The 20,388-nt window shown below is 45.3% G+C and overlaps 1 protein-coding gene across 2 annotated transcripts; it reads right to left on the reverse strand.

Annotated features, from left to right (window-relative positions):
• Window positions 1-3,657: 3,657 nt before the first annotated feature.
• Window positions 3,658-19,603, reverse strand: HSDL2 (hydroxysteroid dehydrogenase like 2). 2 transcript variants are annotated; one of them, XM_051642890.1, is made up of 11 exons: window positions 19,501-19,603; window positions 15,055-15,218; window positions 14,562-14,660; window positions 14,321-14,435; window positions 12,903-13,006; window positions 12,566-12,664; window positions 8,493-8,687; window positions 7,927-7,998; window positions 6,439-6,621; window positions 5,801-5,929; window positions 3,658-3,913 (listed from the first exon to the last, which is right to left on the reverse strand). In XM_051642890.1, the coding sequence occupies exons 1-11, from the start codon at window positions 19,515-19,517 to the stop codon at window positions 3,801-3,803; spliced, it is 1,290 nt and encodes a 429-aa protein (XP_051498850.1). In that variant the 5' UTR covers window positions 19,518-19,603; the 3' UTR covers window positions 3,658-3,800. The 2 variants fall into 2 exon arrangements, with proteins under 2 accessions (XP_051498850.1, XP_051498852.1); XM_051642892.1 differs by lacking the exon at window positions 12,566-12,664.
• Window positions 19,604-20,388: the final 785 nt, after the last annotated feature.

Genomic DNA, 20,388 nt, shown 5'->3' on the forward strand with positions numbered 1-20,388 from the left:
AGATCCTAAGAAAAACATGTTTGTTGTTGGGCATTGCAGTCAGATTGAGTTGTGTCTTTCCTAACAATTACTATTTTTATTTATACTTTTACAGAGTCAGATAAACTGAGGATTGGTATTTTAAAACAGCATTGTAGTTATAAATGGAAGGGCAGTTCTGCTAGTAAGGCTTCCTCCACACAGTTAAAAAATTATCTGTGGCAGCATCTTTTCTAGAGTCATTGCCAGCACCATGGGACCTTTAACACTTAATTTCCTCTACATGAAAGCCAGGGTTGGTTTAGCTTACCTAAGAAGAAGAAAGATCATGAGAAATTGAAAAGGAACTGGAGACAGGCACAGGAAAATGTAATATTGCTTCTAGAAACAGTAATAGTGCTAAAGTAAGATCTTTAAGTTATTAATCTCTCGTATATTCTTCATATTTTTATCTATGTGCTAATGATGCTAAATCACACTATGTGATTAAATCTCATAGCCTGTCTCACTCTAACAAAGTATTTCCATATAAATATATCTATTTATCTATACATATCTCATAATACTGAAGACCTCTGCTGGAAAGGAGGAGGCTGAATAATTCAACAAGAATTTGCTTTTCCAGTCTATTTTTAAAGATATTTTGGAGGACTTGATTCTAATGATTAACTTGCTTAATGGACAAATTTTTTTTTATTATTTTTTTTTTAATGATAAATCTACTGTCTTCTGACTCTGTTTTGAAGTTTTGCTAAAGAAGGTTCAGAACTGTTTTGAATAGTGGTAACTGGTGAAAATCCCACTTTTAATGCAGTGCAGAAATTTAACATTATGCAATTTGTGACAGTGCCTGTTGTCTAGCAAATACTTCATCAGTAAAAACCTTTTCTGGAGCCAGAAAAAACCCAGTAGGAGGGCCAGATTGCATCAGATATTGTATGCTGTTATTTAATAAAATTATTTTATTATGAGTGATTGTAACTGAGGCAAGACCATATAACTCTGATCTCTCAGAGGAAAAGAAACAAACCAGGTTACTTTCCTACCCAGTTCTGCTGTAAAAGAAGCACACATTTCAGAAACACAGGTTAGAGATGTGCAGAGCAGAAGTCCAACAGATCGACTGGATTCTTTCTGAAGCTACACCTGCTGCTAAAATTTTTGTATCAAATTAATAAGATCAGTATAAGCTTTTTTACTTTTCCTGTTCACAGGGGACATGGGAAGAAGAGCCCAAAGGCAGCACTTTGCTGACAGAGCAGAGAACAGAACACCACACAGAACAGAACGAAGGGGGGGTGTTTGGGATCGGCTGGAGAAGGTGTTTGTTTCAAAACAACCAGCACCTCATGCTAGGAGGATGAGTGAGTGTGTGAAGGCTTTCCAAGCTGTGGCCTTACCAGAGAAGTCAAACTGAAAGACTCCCTGAGTAGTTCTCATGTACTTCTCACTCAGTGCCCCATGATGGGTGATGTAGGAAACACGAGCCGGAGGTGGAAGAGCTGCCAACCACAGCAGCAGGCAGGCAGCACAGAGGGGGCTGGAGGAGGTCAGAGCGTCCACCAGGCAACAGTGGGAGGAGAAGCTGTTGTGGGAAGTGATGTGGGCATGTGGCAGCGCAGGATTTGGAGGTGAGGGCTGACCTGGCAGTGGCTGTGAAATAGTTGATGGGCTGGGGAGGAGGTGAAAGAGGGAACAGGTATAGTTGGCCGAGCAGAAGACCTTGACAATCCTGCCACAGACATTCTGATGGACCTGGGAGGAAGAAGGTGAGAGAGAGCCAAAGGCTCCAGTAATTTGAGCAGGACTGAAACAGAGTTCATGGGGCCGCAGCGCCCGGGGGGCCGGCCCAGCCCCTCCTTGCCTCAGGGCCCTGTGGGACCTGCAGCATCACGGCTCAGCCCTTCTCTGGGTGTTGTCCAAGCTGGTGGGAGAGCAGCAGTGTCTGCATCAGTCCCCAAGTACCGATACAAAACACTTCTTAGCCCTGGGATCTGATACCATGGTCCCTTCAGATTGCAGAGGAAAGCCTACCAAAGATCCTGTCTCTAGCACTCTCCATTCAGTAGAATCTACCTCAAATCTAGGCAGAAAAGCAAGAGCTGGCAGCTGCTTTCTCCAGATCTAACACCCAAAGCAGCCCAGAGGTACTTTTTGCATATTTCTTTCTTTTTCTGTAGCAGGTTCTGCTTTGCAGAGAGGCAGAGCACACACCGTTTTATTGCAGCAGCCCCAGCATGCCTACATTATTGCAACACCAGTTCAGACTTTTGGTCTCCTCCAGAGGGCTCTGGCTTCCAGTGCTGGATCTTCTTTCCCTCCTATTCCACACGTAGCCTTTGCTTCCATGTCCCGGTGCATGCAAATAGTTCTGCCCTCCCTTCAGTGGGCAGGGCTCTGCAGGCTGAGGCTGCTCTGGGGGCAGCAGGTTAGGGAGAGCACGGTTACCAACCCCCAGACCAGCACGGGGCTGGGACGCAGACCCTGCCCAATGGAGACTGGGACCTTTGGGCAGGGACCCCTGAGCCCAGGGGCAGGCAGGTGTTGCAGGACGCCCAGGCCAGCAGCTGTGGTGGGGCTCAGCCAACTGCTGAGCACAGCCCAGGATGGTGCTGGGGACTGTCATAGAGCCCACCAGGGCTGATGCCCACTGGGGCAGTCTTTGCCATGCTGCTCAACACAGGAAGAGCCACCCCCTCCCTTCCTCCATGTCCCCAGTCTCTTGTGCCTGGTGAGAAAGGAGACCATTTTTTTCCAAGATCCCTGAGACCACAGGACACAGAGGTGAAACTGACATTTTCTGTTTTATGGCCTGAGTTTAACTGCAATGGAAGCAATGAAGAGGCAACCTTCATGATACATGTCATAAGCAACTTTAGACAAGCACATGCTTCCAAAACTTGGAAACTGTTGGATTACCGAGTGAATTAAGAAATAAATCCTAAGTCTTGCAAATGCCTCAGCTTGTCTAGGAGAATAAAATTATCTAAATTCTGGCAAGTTGTTTGGAGGACAGTGAATAAATATTTTAATAGATCAGTCCAACTGGCTTTGCAGGTACTGTCACCCAAAGCTGAAGTCCACGTGAGCACTTGTCCACTGACAGAGTGGGGCACACATGCTTTCACTAGTGAGGTTCAGCCTTTACCAGCCAAAGGAAAGGAAGGGGCTGGCTGCAGTGATGTAGGTTAATCCTGCTAATGCTACATGAAGGTGCTGCGAAAGGCAGCACCTTGTCTGTGGCACAGGGCACAGAGTGTGTGAGGGCACTTCTGTATGCACGTGTGTACCTCTGCACAGAAAGAAAAGTTGCCTATCAGTATGTCTGTGCAGCCCAATTCAGTGCAAGACAGAGGTATGAGAACGAGTACAGATAATAAACTCAGGAAAACAGAGAAAGATTAATAAGATGTTAATTTACTGGGGTGCTGCTAAATCGACCATATTGCTTCTGCTTCTGAGACAGTCTGGAATCTCTGCATGGCACTTCTATCAGACAGAGACCTGCAGGGTGATATTTGCTCTCCCACCTTTTTTGAAGGGTATTGGTAAGTAACCATGTGTGAAAAAACTCACTTCAGGCATCCTGCATTGATCCAGAGCTCAGCAGAAGTAAAGAAAACACCTGAAACCTGGTACGTGTACTATCAAGAAAGAATTAGTTTTATCACAAATAGGTTCTTGTCTTAATCAGTTATTTATTCTCTCAAAATCTCACATATACTTCCTATATAGCAGTAGAGAAAAAAGAGGACTACCATTCTAAAACATTATTGAAGTTATATATGAAAGGCCACTGTTCTGCTAGTAAGGGTTTCCCCTCACAGCTTAGAGTTAAGCTGCGTCAGCATCTTCTCAAGCTTTATTGCTAGCGCCATGTTACCTTTAATCCTCAATTTTCCTGACATGAAGGCCAGGGTTGGCTTTAGTTTACCTAAAAAGAAGAAAGAGAACCATCAGAAAATTCAAATTAACTGGAGAGAGCCTATGCACAGGAAAACTTAATGCCACTACAGTGAGATCTAGCAGCTGTACTGCTACCAAATTCTGCTGTGCACACTTAGAATCATAGAATCACTAAGGCTGGAAGGGACCTTAAAGATTATCAAGTTCCAACCCCCCTTCCATGAGCAGGGAACCCCACCACTAGACCAAACTGCACAAAACCTCATCCAATGTGGCCTTAAAAACCTCCAGGGATGGGGCATCAACAACCTCCCTGGGCAACCCATTCCAGTTCCTCACCACCCTTATAGTGAAGAATTTCTTCCTAATATCTAACCTAAATCTCCCCTCTCTCAGTTTAAAACCATTACCCCTTGTCCTATCACTATCTTCTCTGATGAAAAGCCCCACCCCAGCTTTCCTGCAGCCCATTTCAAGTACTGGAAGGTGCTATAAGGTCTCCCTGGAGCCTTCTCTTCTCTAGGCTGAACAGCCCCAACTCTCTCAGCCTGTCTGCATAGCAGAGGTGCTCCAGGCCTTTGATCATCTTGGTGGCCCTTCTCTGGACCCTCTCCAACAGGTCTGTATCTTTCTTGTGCTGAGGGCACCAGAACTGTACACAGTACTTCAGGTGGGATCTGACCAGAGCAGAGGGGCAGAATCCCCTCCCTGGCCCTGCTGGCCACACTTCTTTTGGTGCAGCACAGGACACAATTGGCTCTCTGGGCTCCAGCACACACTGGTGGCTCATGTTGAGCTTCTCATCTACTACCACCCCCAAGTCCTTCTCCTCAGGGCTGCTCTCCAGCCATTCTCCCCCCAGCCTGTATTTGTGCCTGGGGTTGTGCTGACTCAGGTGCAGGACCCTGCACTTGGCCTTGTTGAACTTCATGAGGTTGGCACTGGCCCACCTCTCCAGCCTGTCAAGGTCCCTCCGGATGACATCCCTTCGCTCTAGAGTGTCAACCACACGACACAGCTTGGTATCATCAGCAAACCTGCTGAGGATACACTCAATCCCACTGTCCATGTCTCCAACAAAGATGTTGAATGGCACTGGTCCCAATGCTGACCCCTGAGGGACACCACTCATCACCTGCCTCCACTTGGACATTGAGCCATTGACCACAACTCTCTAGGTACAGCCATCCAGCCAGTTCCTTATCTACCGAGTGGTCCATCTGTCAAATCCATGCCTTGTCAGTTTGGAGACCAGGATGTCAGGCAGGACAGTGTCACATGCCTTGCACAAATCCAGGTAGATATGTCAGTTGCTCTGCCACCATCCACCATCTCTGTAGCCTTGTTGTAGAAGGCCACCAGATTGGTCAGTCATGATTTGCCCTTAGTGGAGCCACGTTGGCTGTCACCAGTCACCTCTTTATTTTCCATGTGCCTTAGCGGACTTTCCAGGAGGATCTGCTCCATGACCTTGCCAGGCACAGAGGTGGGACTGACTGGCCTGTAGTTCCCTGGGTCTTCCTTTTTCCCCTTTTCAAAAATAGGGCCTAGGCTCCCTTCTCTTCAATCAGAAGGAACTTCACCAGACTGCCATGACCTCTCAAATATGATGAAACATGGATTAGAGATGTGCAGAATTGAAGTCCAACAGATTGACTAGAATATTTCTGAAGCTACACTCTCTGCTAAAACGTCCATAACCACTTAATACAAGCAGCTTTTTTGCTCTTTCTCTTCACATAAGAGTTTAGAGAAACCTACAGAGCTCTAGCCTATGCTTTCCCTTGAGACACAAGAAGCAAAAACCTTATCCCTCCCAGGATCACACAGTGATGAAGTGTCTATTGGCCCATCAGTGGAAGGTTTCTGGGCACCAAGACCTGCACCCACCCTGGCAATTGCCTTTTCCACTCACCTGTGAACATTTTTATGAAGTCGGCACTTGACATGCTCATAACTACATCCGCCGTCACTGGAGGCTTTCCAGAACCTGCACTCCCACCCTTGGTTTTCAGGTCGATGTACCAAGTGCCTCCATCATCACCTGAACAGAGAGTGTAAAGAGGTGACCAGGCAGCAACGAGTGCCAAGCCCTCCCTACTCCTCCCCGCCAGACAGCCATAGCTGTGCCCATCTGGAGCAGTTACACGACACTACCAATGTGGCAGGACTTTGCAAGAAGGTGCCACTTGCCCCATGCTCTCCCTGCAGCTGAAGGCAGCCTTGGGCAGACATCCCACAGGGCCACATGCAAAGGCAAAAGAGTCCAAAGGCAGCACTGTGCTGACATTGTGGTGGCAGCTGATGCATTTACCACCACGTTGCCTGCAGCCTGTCTCCTGTTACACTGACCCTGTGTGGTAAGGCCAGTGCTGGGGTAAAGCTGCCAGCAAACACCAGGAGGGACAGCAGCTTCTGTGCATCACCACACAGAACAGAACGAAAGGGGGTGTGTTTGGGATCAGCTGGAGAAGGTGTTTCTTTGAAAACACCCAGTGCCTCATGCTAGGAGGATGAGTGAGTGCATGAAGGCTTTCCAAGCCATGGCCTTACCAGATAAGTCAAACTGAAAGACTCCCTGAGTAGTTCTCACGTACTCCTCACTCAGTGCCCCCTGAATAACTCTGAATGTTTCTGCAACAGGACTCAGTGGCTTGGCTGAGGCAGATTCTGTGTGAACCTTGGCTCCGGCTGCTCCTTCATGCATTAACTTCTCTTCGGATGCTTGGGAAGCACCTACAAGACAAAGATTATTGTTCTCTTTCAAACATAAAGCTCTTTAAAGCAGCACGTAGAAACATCTATCAAGACCTCCCTTTGAAAAGATTTCAGCTTCACAGTAGGGAAAACTAGTATTTTCCCACTCCACTATTAACTCTGATAAAGGATGCTTTCAGCACCTGGGAATCTGAACAGGTGTAGAGCACTAAAGACAATTCTGCAATATATTTCACTTCCTAACATGTCAAAAGAAAAGTGAAAATCAAAATGCAGCAAATTCTGACTGTTCACAGTTCATTACAGATGCTTGCACAGCACATTGGTTTCTAATGCAATCCACACACCCTTGACAGCACTCACAGAACACAATTCAATGTCTTTAGTAAACATCAGGTTCACCTCAAAATATTTCAGTCTTCTCCACCTTGCAAAGAACATGGATGTATTAATTAAAGCTTCTGCACAGTCTTCTAAGCTGTAAATCAATTCACTGCTTCAATCAGCATTTTACTGTACCACAGTGACCATATACATTGAACAGTAACACATTTACAGTGTACAGGGCTGATCAAGTTGAACAGCCTCTGAAAATGTTGTCAAAACCTTCTCAGGTTTCTTAAGTATCAAAAACCAGCTAGAACTGTTCTGTGAGTCCCTGCTAAATCACCTGCATTGTGAGGCTCAGGGAACTAAGACCTGGCAGAACAGTCCTTGTGCAACTTCCCAGAAAGCACTGGCAAGGGAAAGGGACTGTTCAAACTTTGCCTCCTCTGCCCTTCTCTTTACTCTCTTCTGGCACTCCTGTGAAACCTGCTCAGCATTCTTCCTTGCCCTCCTGCTTGTCACACTGCACTTCTGAAATACCAAAACTGATGCTTTTGTAAAAAAGACTTCTCCACATCATCTAAGAAATGTTTACATTGTGTAAATTGTGCAATATTAGTTAAGAAGCAATGGAGGCTCTACATTGTGTTCTTTGCATATGTCAAGTCACACAAGACACTCCTGCAAATGTCCTGTTTGCTATTTAGTTTCTTTTTCCAGCAATATTTACCTGTGACCTTCATACTACCAGAATTCTGACGGTTAAAAAAGGATTCTTCAAAGTAAGGCACTGATTTTATACCAAGAATGTCCTGCAGGACGTAACATTCTTTCCCTATCTTTAAGTACAGAGTCATTTCCATAAATCATACCCTCCAAATGATAAACAGTTTTTTGCCACATAGCTCTACAGGAAAAGGAAAAAAGAACTTGAAATAGAGAGGGCATTCATTATTGTCAGACAAGATCAACTTCTATATGCAGTGCTTTCCCTACCATGTCTTCCCTGACTTGTGGCTGTCTTGCCAGTTTCAGCATCCAAGAAGAAGTCAGGCATCAGAGGGTGACCTAAAAGGGAGGAAAAATGTAATAGTATGTCCAAGTAAAGTCAGACAGCACAAACAGGAATCCATTTTTTATGAAACTACAGTAAAGTTTATAAGTATTTAAACTACAATTTGAAGGAAAGACATAGCACGAAATAACGCTTAGAGTTTAGTCCATTTAAAAGCTGATGTAGGAGTCTCTTAAAGTTGCCATGAAAAACATTTAAAGGGGAAAAAAAAATCTCACTAGCTGGTAAATAGTCTTATGTACATCTACAATGCATGTATATTTTCTTTTCATTAAAGTTTGGTGGGGTTTTTAATTTTCTTATAAGCACTTGATAATTAGAATCTCAATGGACTTGTACGTATTTCCAGGAAGGCATGTTCTGACAGCTGATGCAAAGCAACTTTTTACTGTCTTATTTAAAGAGCCCCATATCAAAACCAAAACCATATCAATATTCTCCATACAGCCTTCCTGAACTTAATTGTCATCTTAAAGATCTATCTTACCTGGTGCAATTGCATAGACATCAAAATCCTTTACTCCTTCTTCTCTCAGCAGAACTTCATCAATAATGAAGTTTCCAGTGAAACTTTTTGGTTTTGTTAAAATGCAATATGCAGCATCTGCAATGATGTCTGTTTTCCTGCATTGTTTTTCTATCCCAGCTCCTCCCAGCATATCCATAGCAGCTGTATGTATGGCTACAAAGTTCAGAGGGTAAGAAAACAAAGTTTTAACACTGACAACATGAAATGCCCATTTCTCTGACAAGTAAAACCTTTTTCCTTTCACGCAAAAGAAAACTGTAGGAAGACAAAGCTGTGAAATAATGCCAACCAACAAATAATTTTCTACAAGCACCAGCAAAAACCAGAAAACTACTAAAGGCACCAAGAAGTGGAATAATGAGCAAAACTTTTTATTACATTCACATCTCTCTTTCCCTTTATCAGTGGCCCCCTACCCACAGATTTCCTCAAGGTTATTCTGGACATGAAAAACTAACAGTACAACTATTTTTCCAGTGAATGTATGACACATCAGTCATCAAGAGGTATGTCCTTTGGCGATTATCACACTGAAGATCTTGATGCTTAATTTTAGTCTTGTAATAATTTCCATGAGATACCAAATAACTTGCTTAGTATTCTACAGAAAGGCTGTGTTAGGCCCAAGAATAAAATATAGATTTCCTAAACTGCTGACTGTTTTATGAATCAGTTCTACTAACTTCTGCACCATTCCATTACTCTTCTTTATGCTTCCCCCGAGGGAGCTACTATACAGTGGCATGTTCCTGCCTAAGCCTGCAGTTTGCTCTTTCAGGTTGAGGTATCCATTTCATTTTTTTCTCATGCTGTTTCATAGAGAGTCAGCTTCGTTGTAGCTTTTAGCATTTGCCACGCTATTGTTTTCCCCTCACACAGTTCTGCTTCATTACTTTCTCCCAGCTGCTGTTCAAGACATAGCCTCTGACTTTTGGGACAGATTCACAAATCCTCTGCTACAGCTGGGGCTGGCAGATCCTGGAAGCAGAAGGATAAACCTGATTTTCAATCACTTTTGTCCTCCTAATGTTTTTAACTGAACTTAGGCTGAACTTAGTTTTAACTTATGCTGAATGAGCAAGACTGGATTCAGCAAACACAAAGCTCTGTCTGCATACCTTTGATTTTACAGAATGCTTAATTACTTTTTAAATTACCTTCCAGCATCTCACAGAGATACATCTTTATTAAAAGCATAATTTATTAAAGTGTTCTGTTGTAGCTTGTAAACTGAATCTTCTTGCACTTCAAGGCCTCATGTTCTGCAGGCTCCTGACAGGAAGAGTTAGCAGCTGCACTCTGTACTAAGTCCCAGCTTCTTCAGCATTATTCCCTCGCCTGTTTTAGCAGGTACAAATATGTTGCTAAGAACACGGTGGCAACTCTGATGCATGAGAGAAAGATACTACTTTCTTTGGTTTAGGTTGCCCCTCCAGTAAAAACATCAGATTTTATAGATATGCAATAAATCCCATTACAGACATCTGTTAACATCAGACCACACTTGGGACACTGGTACTATTACTGACATTTGGAATGCAACAACATATGCAAACACCGGAAATAAATAATGTATTCAACTATGCAATATAACACCTAATGTAATCAAGTGTATGTAATGGCCTGCAAAGTTAGCCATTAGTCTGAAAAATTTCTCATCCTGAGCGGGCAGCCAAATTCTCCCAGGTTCTGTTTTCTCTTACCATGCAAAGAGGAGGCCAAATTATTCAGACGGGTGGGGAAAAGTACCTACATTGCAAAATAATGACCTCTTATAACCAGCTGGTCTCTTCAGAAGAAATCTTTAGCTTTCAACAGTACGTTGGGACCCAGAAAACCATCGACTCTTCCACACTAATATTGGATGTTTTCTCCAGTGTATCCATAATCATAGAGAGAAGGTGCCAAAGAATCAAAAAGCTGTGGAAGGTGCATGTAATGTGCCTATGCAGCATGCAAATACGTGTGTTTACAAGACACAGGTAATCTTGTAACACCTTTTGCATGAGAAAAGAAGTCAAATTAGTAATGTTTTCTGCAGCTTGACAGCATGTCTCTGTCTGAGTGAGAAATGTGAGTTAATTCCTTCACTGTGGCTAGCTCTCATATACAATTTACATTGCTTAATCAGCCAGTGACCAAAAAAATTTAAAAAAAATGGTACATAAAAGATCACCTCTGCTAATGGAAAAGAAAATTGCTCCTGCATATATGATTCTGAGGAGTTACAATCCCCATGCAGCAACGGCATTTTAGGGACAAGCCGCACAGGATGGCATGAAGTCTTGGGAGTTTTAGGAACCAAGTTTCAAAGCTCTATTCAAGATGACAGATCTTTCAAAATGTTCATTGAAACTTCTCTGAGGTTCCCCTGGAGCACTCAAGAAGCAAGTATGTGGAAACAGGTGCATGTTTCTTCTAACTCCTTCAGAAATAAAAAAACCCAAACAACAGAGATGCAAAACCTGAAGGGCGAGGTTTCACCCCACTGCTAGGAAGGCAATCCAGACCCCGGATTGCAGTTGCCTTGCAGTTGCAACAGCACATAAAGTTGCCTTCAGTGTACCAAAGATGAAGAGCTTATCCTCCTCAAAATAGACAGTCACAGAATCACACAGAATCTTAGGGGTTGGAAGGGACCTCAAAAGATCATCTAGCCCAACTCCCCCTGCTCTAGGGTCACCTAGAGCACATCACACAGGAACTTGTCTAGGCTGGTTCTGAATCTCTCCAGGGAAGGAGACTCCACAACCTCTCTGGGCAGCCTGTTCCAGTGCTCTGTCACTTTCACAGTAAAGAAGTTTTTTCTGATGTTTATGTGGAACTTCCTATGTTCCAGTTTGCACCCATTGCCCCTTGTCCTACCACTGGACATCACCACGTTTTGTGATGATGTAATTATCAAGACATGTAATTATCATGCAAGAAGTCAATCCCTTACCAAAATCTCTAAGGATAAAACTCCTAATGTAAGCAGAATTATGAAGCATCCATTTACCAGGAGAATCTAGGATGCAAGCATCCAGCCCCATGAAGAAGGACCACATCTGTCAGACATACTAACCCAAGTATTCAACTCAGTATCACCTAGAGTATTTAAGCAAAGAAGCTCATATTATTTTGTCCAAAGTAATTATGTTTTGCCAGTATTTCTTACTTTAGAGGAAGAAATCAGAGATCTTTCATACTACAAGTTAAAAGGGGCCTGCAACTCCTAAGAGGAAAAAGCTGAAAAGTGTCTGGGTACAAACACTTCTTACACTGAAGCACTTGCCCTTGAAGAGTATCTTGGTTCCTACCGTTATTTCCTCTCCCTCCTCCCTCCCTCTCTTCCTCCTCTAACTAGTTAAGGGAATAAACTCTGCAGCTGTAATGTCTCCTAACACAACAGCTGGGCTCACACCTCAAAAGGGCAGGATGACCCTTTCTCTTTACTGATCGTAACACCAGTATAATGTTAATGCACACAGATGTACTTGGGGTGACAGACAGGCCTCTTCAGCACACAGCTGACTAGACCTTGAATGGCAGCCCTGATCCCCACTGACCTGGGGAAGCTGAAGTTAACACAACCTGAGAGCATGGAGCTGTTTTTTTTCCACTGAGCTCTTTACTTTCCTGTGATTTGCAGGCAGATGGTTATGTGAACAACCATTTGCTGGCCCACTGTGCCAAAACTTCTAGGAATAGGGGTTTTTAAATTATATCTGCATTTACAGAGGTATGCATGTTGTCAGTTCCACTTATGCTCTGGCAATTTAACTAGCCAGAAATCTTAAACAATGCTACATACACAGACATCTGAACATGTGATCTGGGTGTGTGAGAAAGAACACAGACAAGTCAGATACTACACAGTGAGAACTACAAATGAAAACCAGCACACCAGTAACACAAAAGAACTGCCTGGTCTCCTGAATCAATTTCAGAAAAAGACCAAAGTACACTCAAAGCCAAATAAAACAAGCTATAGAAGACAAAATACAGAAAGTCATTAGTTAGTACCATTAAAGAAAAATACTAAAAATCACCTGTTTTAGGCCATAGTGCATTGACAGCAACTTCTCCTTTAAATTCTTCTGCCATTCCCAAGACACACATGGACATCCCATACTTAGAAATGGTATAGGCTAAGACAATAAGCACAAAAAAAGATAAAATCCCACACTCTATCAACAGAGATGTAATTATAAAGGCAAGAAGAAACCATTCCTTTTAGGTCAGGCACAAAACACACTGGAGAACCATTACTGCCAATCTACACACAGTGCTAAAGATACAGGATCTAGCATTCTGGGCTGGCACACCCTGCACATTTAAGTAAGCATGTACGTGGCTCCCGAAAAAAATAACAAGAAAGGCACTCACCACAATGATTTTTGAACCACATGGGATTCAGGTTCATAGGTGGGCTGAGGTTCAGGATATGGGGGTTCCTACTCTTCTTCAAGTGGGGAAGGCATGTTTTAGACCTTATAAACCGATTCAGACAAAACAGTTACTTATTATATGGAACACCTATAATTACAGGAAAAAACATACTAGTAGACCAGTATTTGCATTTTCATGGAAATCCAGCGCTAAGCTAAGACTCTGCCCTTCTATCAGTTATTTAACTGACATAAAGAACAACCAAAAAAATATCTGTCCTAGCACACTTATCTCAGGTCTAGCATTCATTCCTGCTAATAAGACCACATTCTTCAAACAGTGCAGCATCATCTACTACAGCTGATTTTCCAGATGCTCAGAAGCCACTACCTCCACGTAATAGTTCTGGTAGGGGCAAAAAACCACCATGAGGCAACAAGCAAAATGAACAGTGCAGAGCACCATTTAGTCATAAATTTATTCTCTTCTGATCACATACGTATTTATTCTTAAAAAATATGTGAAAGAAATAATACAAATATTTCAAACAAAATTGAAAACTTTTCTCTGCTGACTGGGAAAGTTGGTATTTCATTCAACCATCTGTAAATCATAGCTTTTACTTTATTGTAACAGTCATTTGACTTCACTTCTAGCACTAGGGTACAAGCTTGCACTTGATTTCTGCTGGTGAATTTTTAGTCAAACTCCATAGTGAGGACAGCACCAAAGCAGACTACACCACTGACCTACTATTCACACATTTCAACAGGACCCACACATACAGTCAGCCAAAGAAGGGACACTGTTGACTGCAAGATCAATAAAGTAGTAAAGTAAATAATTTACCACCTGCTTAAGAGGCAGTGTGCGAGGTTCACTAACAGATGTCTCAATTTCTTAGAGCACAGGAACCAAGAATATGCCAACAGTTATATTCCACAACATAAAGATCCTCCCCACTACCTCTTAGCAAAAGAACATCAAGGAATGTAATCACAATATTTGATAACCAGATTCATCTTCACAAAGGAGAATGACAGATACTATTCTAGATAAAACTTTAATACAAAAGGCTCCTGATCACATCAAGCGACAACTGAAGTTAAAGAATCCCAAGGGCATTTTTTTTTTAGCACAACTCCATCAAAATAATTCATTTAATCATTTCATTTTAAAACAGAGCAACTTTCAATGAGATCTTATAGACGATCCCATCTACTGAAATTATTTCCAAAAAATGAGCAAAACAAGGACCACAGGAATTGTGAAATGCACTGGCCAATAACTGAGCACTTTCCTGTGAGTACATGTGGAACACCTGCTTTTCAATTCCAGGGCAGCAAGCCAGTTACACGTGAGGTAACATCATATATGTTGTTACAATAACTTTGCTTCTCTGTCTCAGCACTTACGTGAGGTAGGTTCCTCGTACATTGACATCCATCATAAGATTGACCTTCTTTGTTTCTGTTTCCAAAGTGCCAGTCAAAGAGATGGCGCTTGCATTGTTCACCAAAATATCAATCCCTGGTTTTAAAATAAGCCGTTTCACATTAGCATTTAAAGACAAAAAGCATGAGCAAGGCAGGTTGTTATTCTCCCTTCTTGTTTGAGCAATCTGCCTGCTTATGTCCCCCCCACACCTTGGCATACCTCCGAAAGTCTTCACAGCTTTCTCAACAGCATTAATAATTTGTTGTTCTTCCCTCACATTAACGACACACGGCAAAGCTTTTCCTCCAGCTGCTTCAACTGCACAATTAAAAAAATAAACATAAAAAAATTTGCTCCCAGGTGGAATAAACAGCATGAGTCTACTGAGAATCTCTCCTTCATTCCCATGCTTCGAGATGGCATTTGAAATCACTCTCAAATTGCAACCCTTTTCCATGTTGTGTAAAGAACAGGGAAGCCAAAACCACATCTTAATACTGACAGTATGTATGCTACGGACACACATCTCAATTAACATCTATACACAGTAATTACAATAATATTCTGATACCTCCCAGCATTCCTGGGAGACAAGAGAAACACAAAGCTTATTTTATTAAAGGTGAACTGGAGCTGAGAGGAGTATGACAACTAAACCTGGGCACACACCCAGCCCAGCACCTGAAGCCCACCCTGATGAGTTCCAACTTACTCTCTGCTGCCGCAGTGTAGATAGTCCCTGGCAGGGTAGGGTGAGGCTCAGCTGTCTTGGCAGCTATCACGATGTTTGCACCATCCCTGGCAGCTTTCAAAGCAATGGCTTTGCCAATGCCTCGGCTTGCCCCCGTGATGAAGAGAGTGCATCCTGCTAGTTTCCTAAAGGTGAAGGGGATGTGGAGGGTAAAGAAGAGAGAGAACAAAGCCAAACCTGTAAATAATTTATTTTTAGCACTCTTTAAGGATGAAAGTAATTAGTGCTTTACTAAGACAGCAGCCTCTAAACACAAAAGAAATGCCTAAGTACAAGACCACTCTCCAAGTCTGCCAACGCTTTAAAGCAGGAAGGTGACACAGGTCATCCAGTTAAACCTCTCCCTTTTTGTAAAATGACCCAACACACTGTTTACAGCAGAGTTTCTATGCTCTCCAGCAACGGAAAAGGAGTAAGTTGTAAAAACAAAACCCCAGTTTCTGATGAGACAAGACAACTATACAGTTTTCTCTAATTTAGTAGTTATAGCCCTCTAAACACAAACAACTGCCATCTCAACAGGATATAACGGTCAAGTCCAGAACTGCAATACTAAGGCAGGGTGGTGTACACAACTGCCCCAAACTTCATTCTCAGAAATGGCAATTATTAAAGGTTTTACACGAACCTCAGCTGTCTCACAGTACCTACATTTAATCCAACAGGTCCCCCCAAAAATGGGTCCATTCAAAAACTCCGGAGAAACTAACGAGTTTTGGAGTGTCAGAAGGATGTCTGTCTTACACAAACTATGTCACCAAATTTTTGAAAAGCAAAATATCAACTCCAGTTTAAAGTACATTCAATAACATAGCCTTGTAAACCACAGGTTTTCCACACAAAGGAATGTGCACTTCAGTGCTCTGCATAAAGCTTGTGCTGCTTTCTGTAACTCAGCAGAAAATACCAAGAGGTCCAAGTTTTTAATCCCAGTTAGAGAATGTACATAAACTATGCGCTACAGCAACTTCACTTTTCATTCGCACTGCGCGTGTTACACACCATTGGTCTTCCTTTCAATCTGGGCCAGACCTGACTTACTACTGCTTCTCCAGGTCTGTTTTCTCCCTCCAATCTGAGAGCATCCCTTTCTAAAGCACTCTCCAGGTTAAGTGTTCGCTTTCAGAAGGCAGAAAACTGTGATGGGGCAGGGAGAAGTGATCTTCCCCTGCAGTGGCACTGTCAGGCATTTGTGCAGTCCCAGGTGTCAATGAAGGTGCCATTTCATCCAGCTTTCCTCTGCAAAACTGGGTCCTAGAGAGGCACAGGAATAAAAATGCTGGAAGAGTAAAGCAAGTAACAAAAATTGCTGCCAAGAGCCAAGTCACAAGTGCAGTCAGGGAAGTTCCTCTCTGCAATACTTAATCAGACGGTAAAACTTGGCCAAATAAGGCCAGAATCTGGCTTCCACCTTCAACCAGCTGACGAGTTCAGCAGACTCCACCTTGGTCAGGGAAGAGGGGTCCTGTGAGAGGCAGCTCTGAAAGAGAAGGAAGCTGAGGAAAGCCGGTAGGTTTTTAAGCCCTTCCAGGATCTAGAGTGGTCCATTCAGGAAGACAAGCAGATGAGGAGACTGACATGGCTAAGCAAGGAACTTGTGACTCAGCTCCCATGTTCAAAGATGCCATACAGGGAGTGGGAACAAGGACAGGCCACAAAAGAGGAATTTGAAATATCATCTAGGCATGTCAGTGTGTCGTAAGGAAAATCAAACTTCACCTGCTGCTGAGGCTTGTGAAGGATATCAAAGACACAGGGCCTTCTGCTGCTACTCTGGTAGTAAAAGCAAGACCTCTGCTCAGTGGGGTGGGTGAAAGCAAGGCTTTCAACACCATCCCTCACAGTTTTTTCATCCAATTCAAGATATTACAGTCTGGATGGGTGCACAACCTGATGACTAAAAAACTCGTTAGCTGATCAGGCTCAGATGGCAGAGGTTATTAAGTTATACTCTGCCCAGAGACAGGTAACCACCTCTACTTCTGGACCATTCCTGCTTAACTTCATCAACAACTTGAAGGAGGTAACAAAATGCCATGGGGAAGAACACTGACTAGTTCACAAGCTTGAGGGCAGGGCTGCTAACCTGAGGGTCCCCAACAGACTAGATTAACAGGAGCCTCATAAAATCCAACCAGGACAGATGCACAGTCCTGCACCTGCAAGTTATGAGTCCCTGCAACAAGAGAGGCTGGAGATCCAGTGGTCAGTGAGAGCTCACCTGAAAAGGCTTTGGTGGACTTGACAGAAAGCAAGCTGAGCATGAGCTAGCAGTGACCCTGGCAAGAGAGGCCAGCAGCACCCTGGGCTACAAGAGTACCTTAACTGGAGACCGAGGGAACGGATTATGCCCCTCTGGCACTCCTAAGTTCACACTTACATCCTGTGACCAATTTTGGGTCCCTCAGCAGAAGGTTATGAATTGACATATGGGAGCAAGTTTCCTGAAGGGAGACAGAGATGGCTGGAGGTTCAGCACTTGTGTGAGAGGGCCAGTTCAGCCTGAAGAACTCTGGGAGGACCAAGCAGCAGCCCTCCAACACCCGTGTGGTGACTGAAGAGATGGAGCGACACATACGTGTTGCGGTGCAGCGCAGGAGAGGAGACAACAGGCCTTTTCAAACTGAAAGGAGGGTTCAACTGAAGAGGTTCAGACCACTGTCTGCATGGTGAGAGACAGGCATCAGAGCAGGGGGCTGAGCTGCTCCCAGCCTTGGAGACTATCAAGACCCACAGGGATGAAAGTCTGAGCAGCTCTGTCTGATCTCCCAACTGACCTGGCCTTCAGCAATAGGCTGCACTGGAGACTTCTCAAGGCCCCTTCCAACCTGAATTATCCCATGATCCAATGTGGAAGAGTCCTGCTGCAGATTCAATTCCTTTCCCAAATTATTCTCTTCGAAATGTCAGGAAATGTGTTCTATTAATTCTCTAGTTTTCCCCTCCAAACCTTCCTACACTGGCTATCACCCTCAAGTCTTCCTTTTTCTCAGCAAAACTGCACCTCCAGCCTACATAATTACCCTTTTTTCTCCCCGGGCTTAAGATCACCACTAACTACATTAATTCTCTGGAGCTCCCTTCCTTCAATTCTAGCTCCACAATCTCAAACTCTGTCCCTATAACCCACAAAAACAGCAGCCACAAAAATAAGCAAAGAACTACTAACAGGAAACACTGAGCTGACTTGACAGTATCTCTCACACTCCTTTTGTGTCTTTTTTAAGCACTCTTGCTTCTTCCTTAATTTTACTCATGTCTCACTCACCTCTGCAAGCTGGCGTGACAGCACCAACAAAGCCAGATGTACCAACCTCTTAAATTGTTTATTCAGTGTCCCCCAAAGAACTGCCCAGAATTTAGAGCATTTTACTCTCCTAAGCATCCTGAGAAGCTTGCAAGGCTTAGGATTTATTTAATTCACTTGGCAGTCCAACAGTTCACAAGCTTTTGAAGCATGTAGTTGTCTAAAATTGCTTATGACATGTATTGTGAAGGTTGTATCTTCATTGCTTCCACTGCAGTTGACTTCTGGTAACAAGACAAAAAATATTAAACTGACCTGTGCCCTGCCATCTCAGCAGTCTTGAAAAAAACAAGATAGCTTCCCTTCTCACCAGGAACAACCTGCTTACACATACATTAGGAATTTAATGAATAAACCTGTTTATAACATACAAGAACAAGTAACATCAACTTATCTTCCTGGCTGTTAGTAGTGCTGCCTCTGAAGAAAGGCAGAAAATGCCTCTAATTTAAAATCTCATACTATAAGAAAATCTGATTGCCACGTAAGAAGGCACTGGCTTGGGATGAAAGACAGAAAAAAAAGTTTAATACACGTAAAGTTACAAATACACTACCCAGTTTCGACAGAAGTCCTTGCAGCCCCTGTTTCCACTGAAACACACCCCGCTCAAGGACACCGAGTGACGATCCTCCCGCAGGTTTCCAGGGGCTCTGCCAAACCTCCTTCCCCCCAGCTCCTGAACTCGCCTCCGGCCTCCGGGGGGCGGCGGAGCCACCGGCCCGGGCGCCGGGCCGAGCTGCCCCTGCTGGGAACAGCCCCTGTGACCGGCGCGCTCGTCTCCCCGCGCCCGGGAGCATTCCCAGACTTTGACAAGCGCTGTCGTGCCCGAGCGCCCAGCGCCTCCCCCGCCCCAAGCCCGCCTCGCCCCAGCGGCCTCCGGTGACCAACACACGTACCGGCCCCGGCCCCGGCCCCGGCCCCGGCCCCGGCCCCGGCCCCGGCCCCGGCCCCGGCCCCGGCCCCGGCCCCGGCCCCGGCCCCGGCCCCGGCGGTGCTGCCGCCGCCCCGGGGGTCGGGAAGCGGCGGCCCGTGGCGGGGCGGGGGTGCCCGCACAGGCGGGAGGCGGGCGGGGCGCAGGGGCAGCCGCGGACACTCACCCGGTGTTGGGCAGCATGGCGGCGCGGGCGCGGACCGCCCGGCCCGGGGGCAGGCCCAGCCGCGCTGCCGGGGCCGCCCCGCCCCGCTCCGCGCAGCCGCCGCCGCCGCCGGGGGCGGGACGGGCAGGGCCGAGCCCGGGGGGGCTGCCTGAGCCCCGGGGGGCTGAGGCGAGGAGGGGTCCGGCCCCGCGGGAGCCCGCTCGCTGTGAGGGGAGCGGGACGGGCCTGGGTCGGGTGGGGCCCCGCACGGGGTGGGGAGCGTGGAGTGCCGGGGTTTCCAACATGGTTTCGTCCTCTGCTGGATGTGCCGAGCTTGGCTTTGGACTGAGCGCTGTTCCAGCCCTGCTCAAGTCGCTGGAGCCCTTGGCTCTGCCTCCCAGGACCATCAGAACGTCTGTGGCAGGATGGTTCGGGAAGCAGCTGCAGGAGGACCTGGACAGGCTGGGTCGATGGGCCGAGGCCAAGGGCATGAAATTCAACAGGACCAAGTGCAGGGTCCTGCACTTTGGCCACAATAACCCCAGGCAGTGCTACAGGCTGGGGGAAGAGTGGCTGGAGAGCAGCCCAGCAGAGAGGGACCTGGGAGCACTGGTTGACAACCAGCTGAACATGAGCCAGCAGTGTGCCCAGGTGGCCTGGAAGGCCAATGGCATCCTGACTTGTATCAGGAATAGTGTGGCCAGCAGGAGTAGGGATGTGATTCTCCCCCTGTACACTGCACTGGTGAGGCCTCACCTCCAGTACTGTGTCCAGTTCTGGGCCCCTCACTTCAAGAAGGATATTGAGGTGCTGGAGCAGGTCCAGAGGAGAGCAACAAGGTTGGTGAAAGGCCTAGAGGGAAAGTCTTACAGGGACAGGCTGAGGGAGCTGGGGTTGTTTAGCCTGGAG

The sequence above is a fragment of the Apus apus genome, chromosome Z, assembly GCF_020740795.1.
Source record: "Apus apus isolate bApuApu2 chromosome Z, bApuApu2.pri.cur, whole genome shotgun sequence".
Taxonomy (NCBI): Eukaryota; Metazoa; Chordata; class Aves; order Apodiformes; family Apodidae; genus Apus; species Apus apus.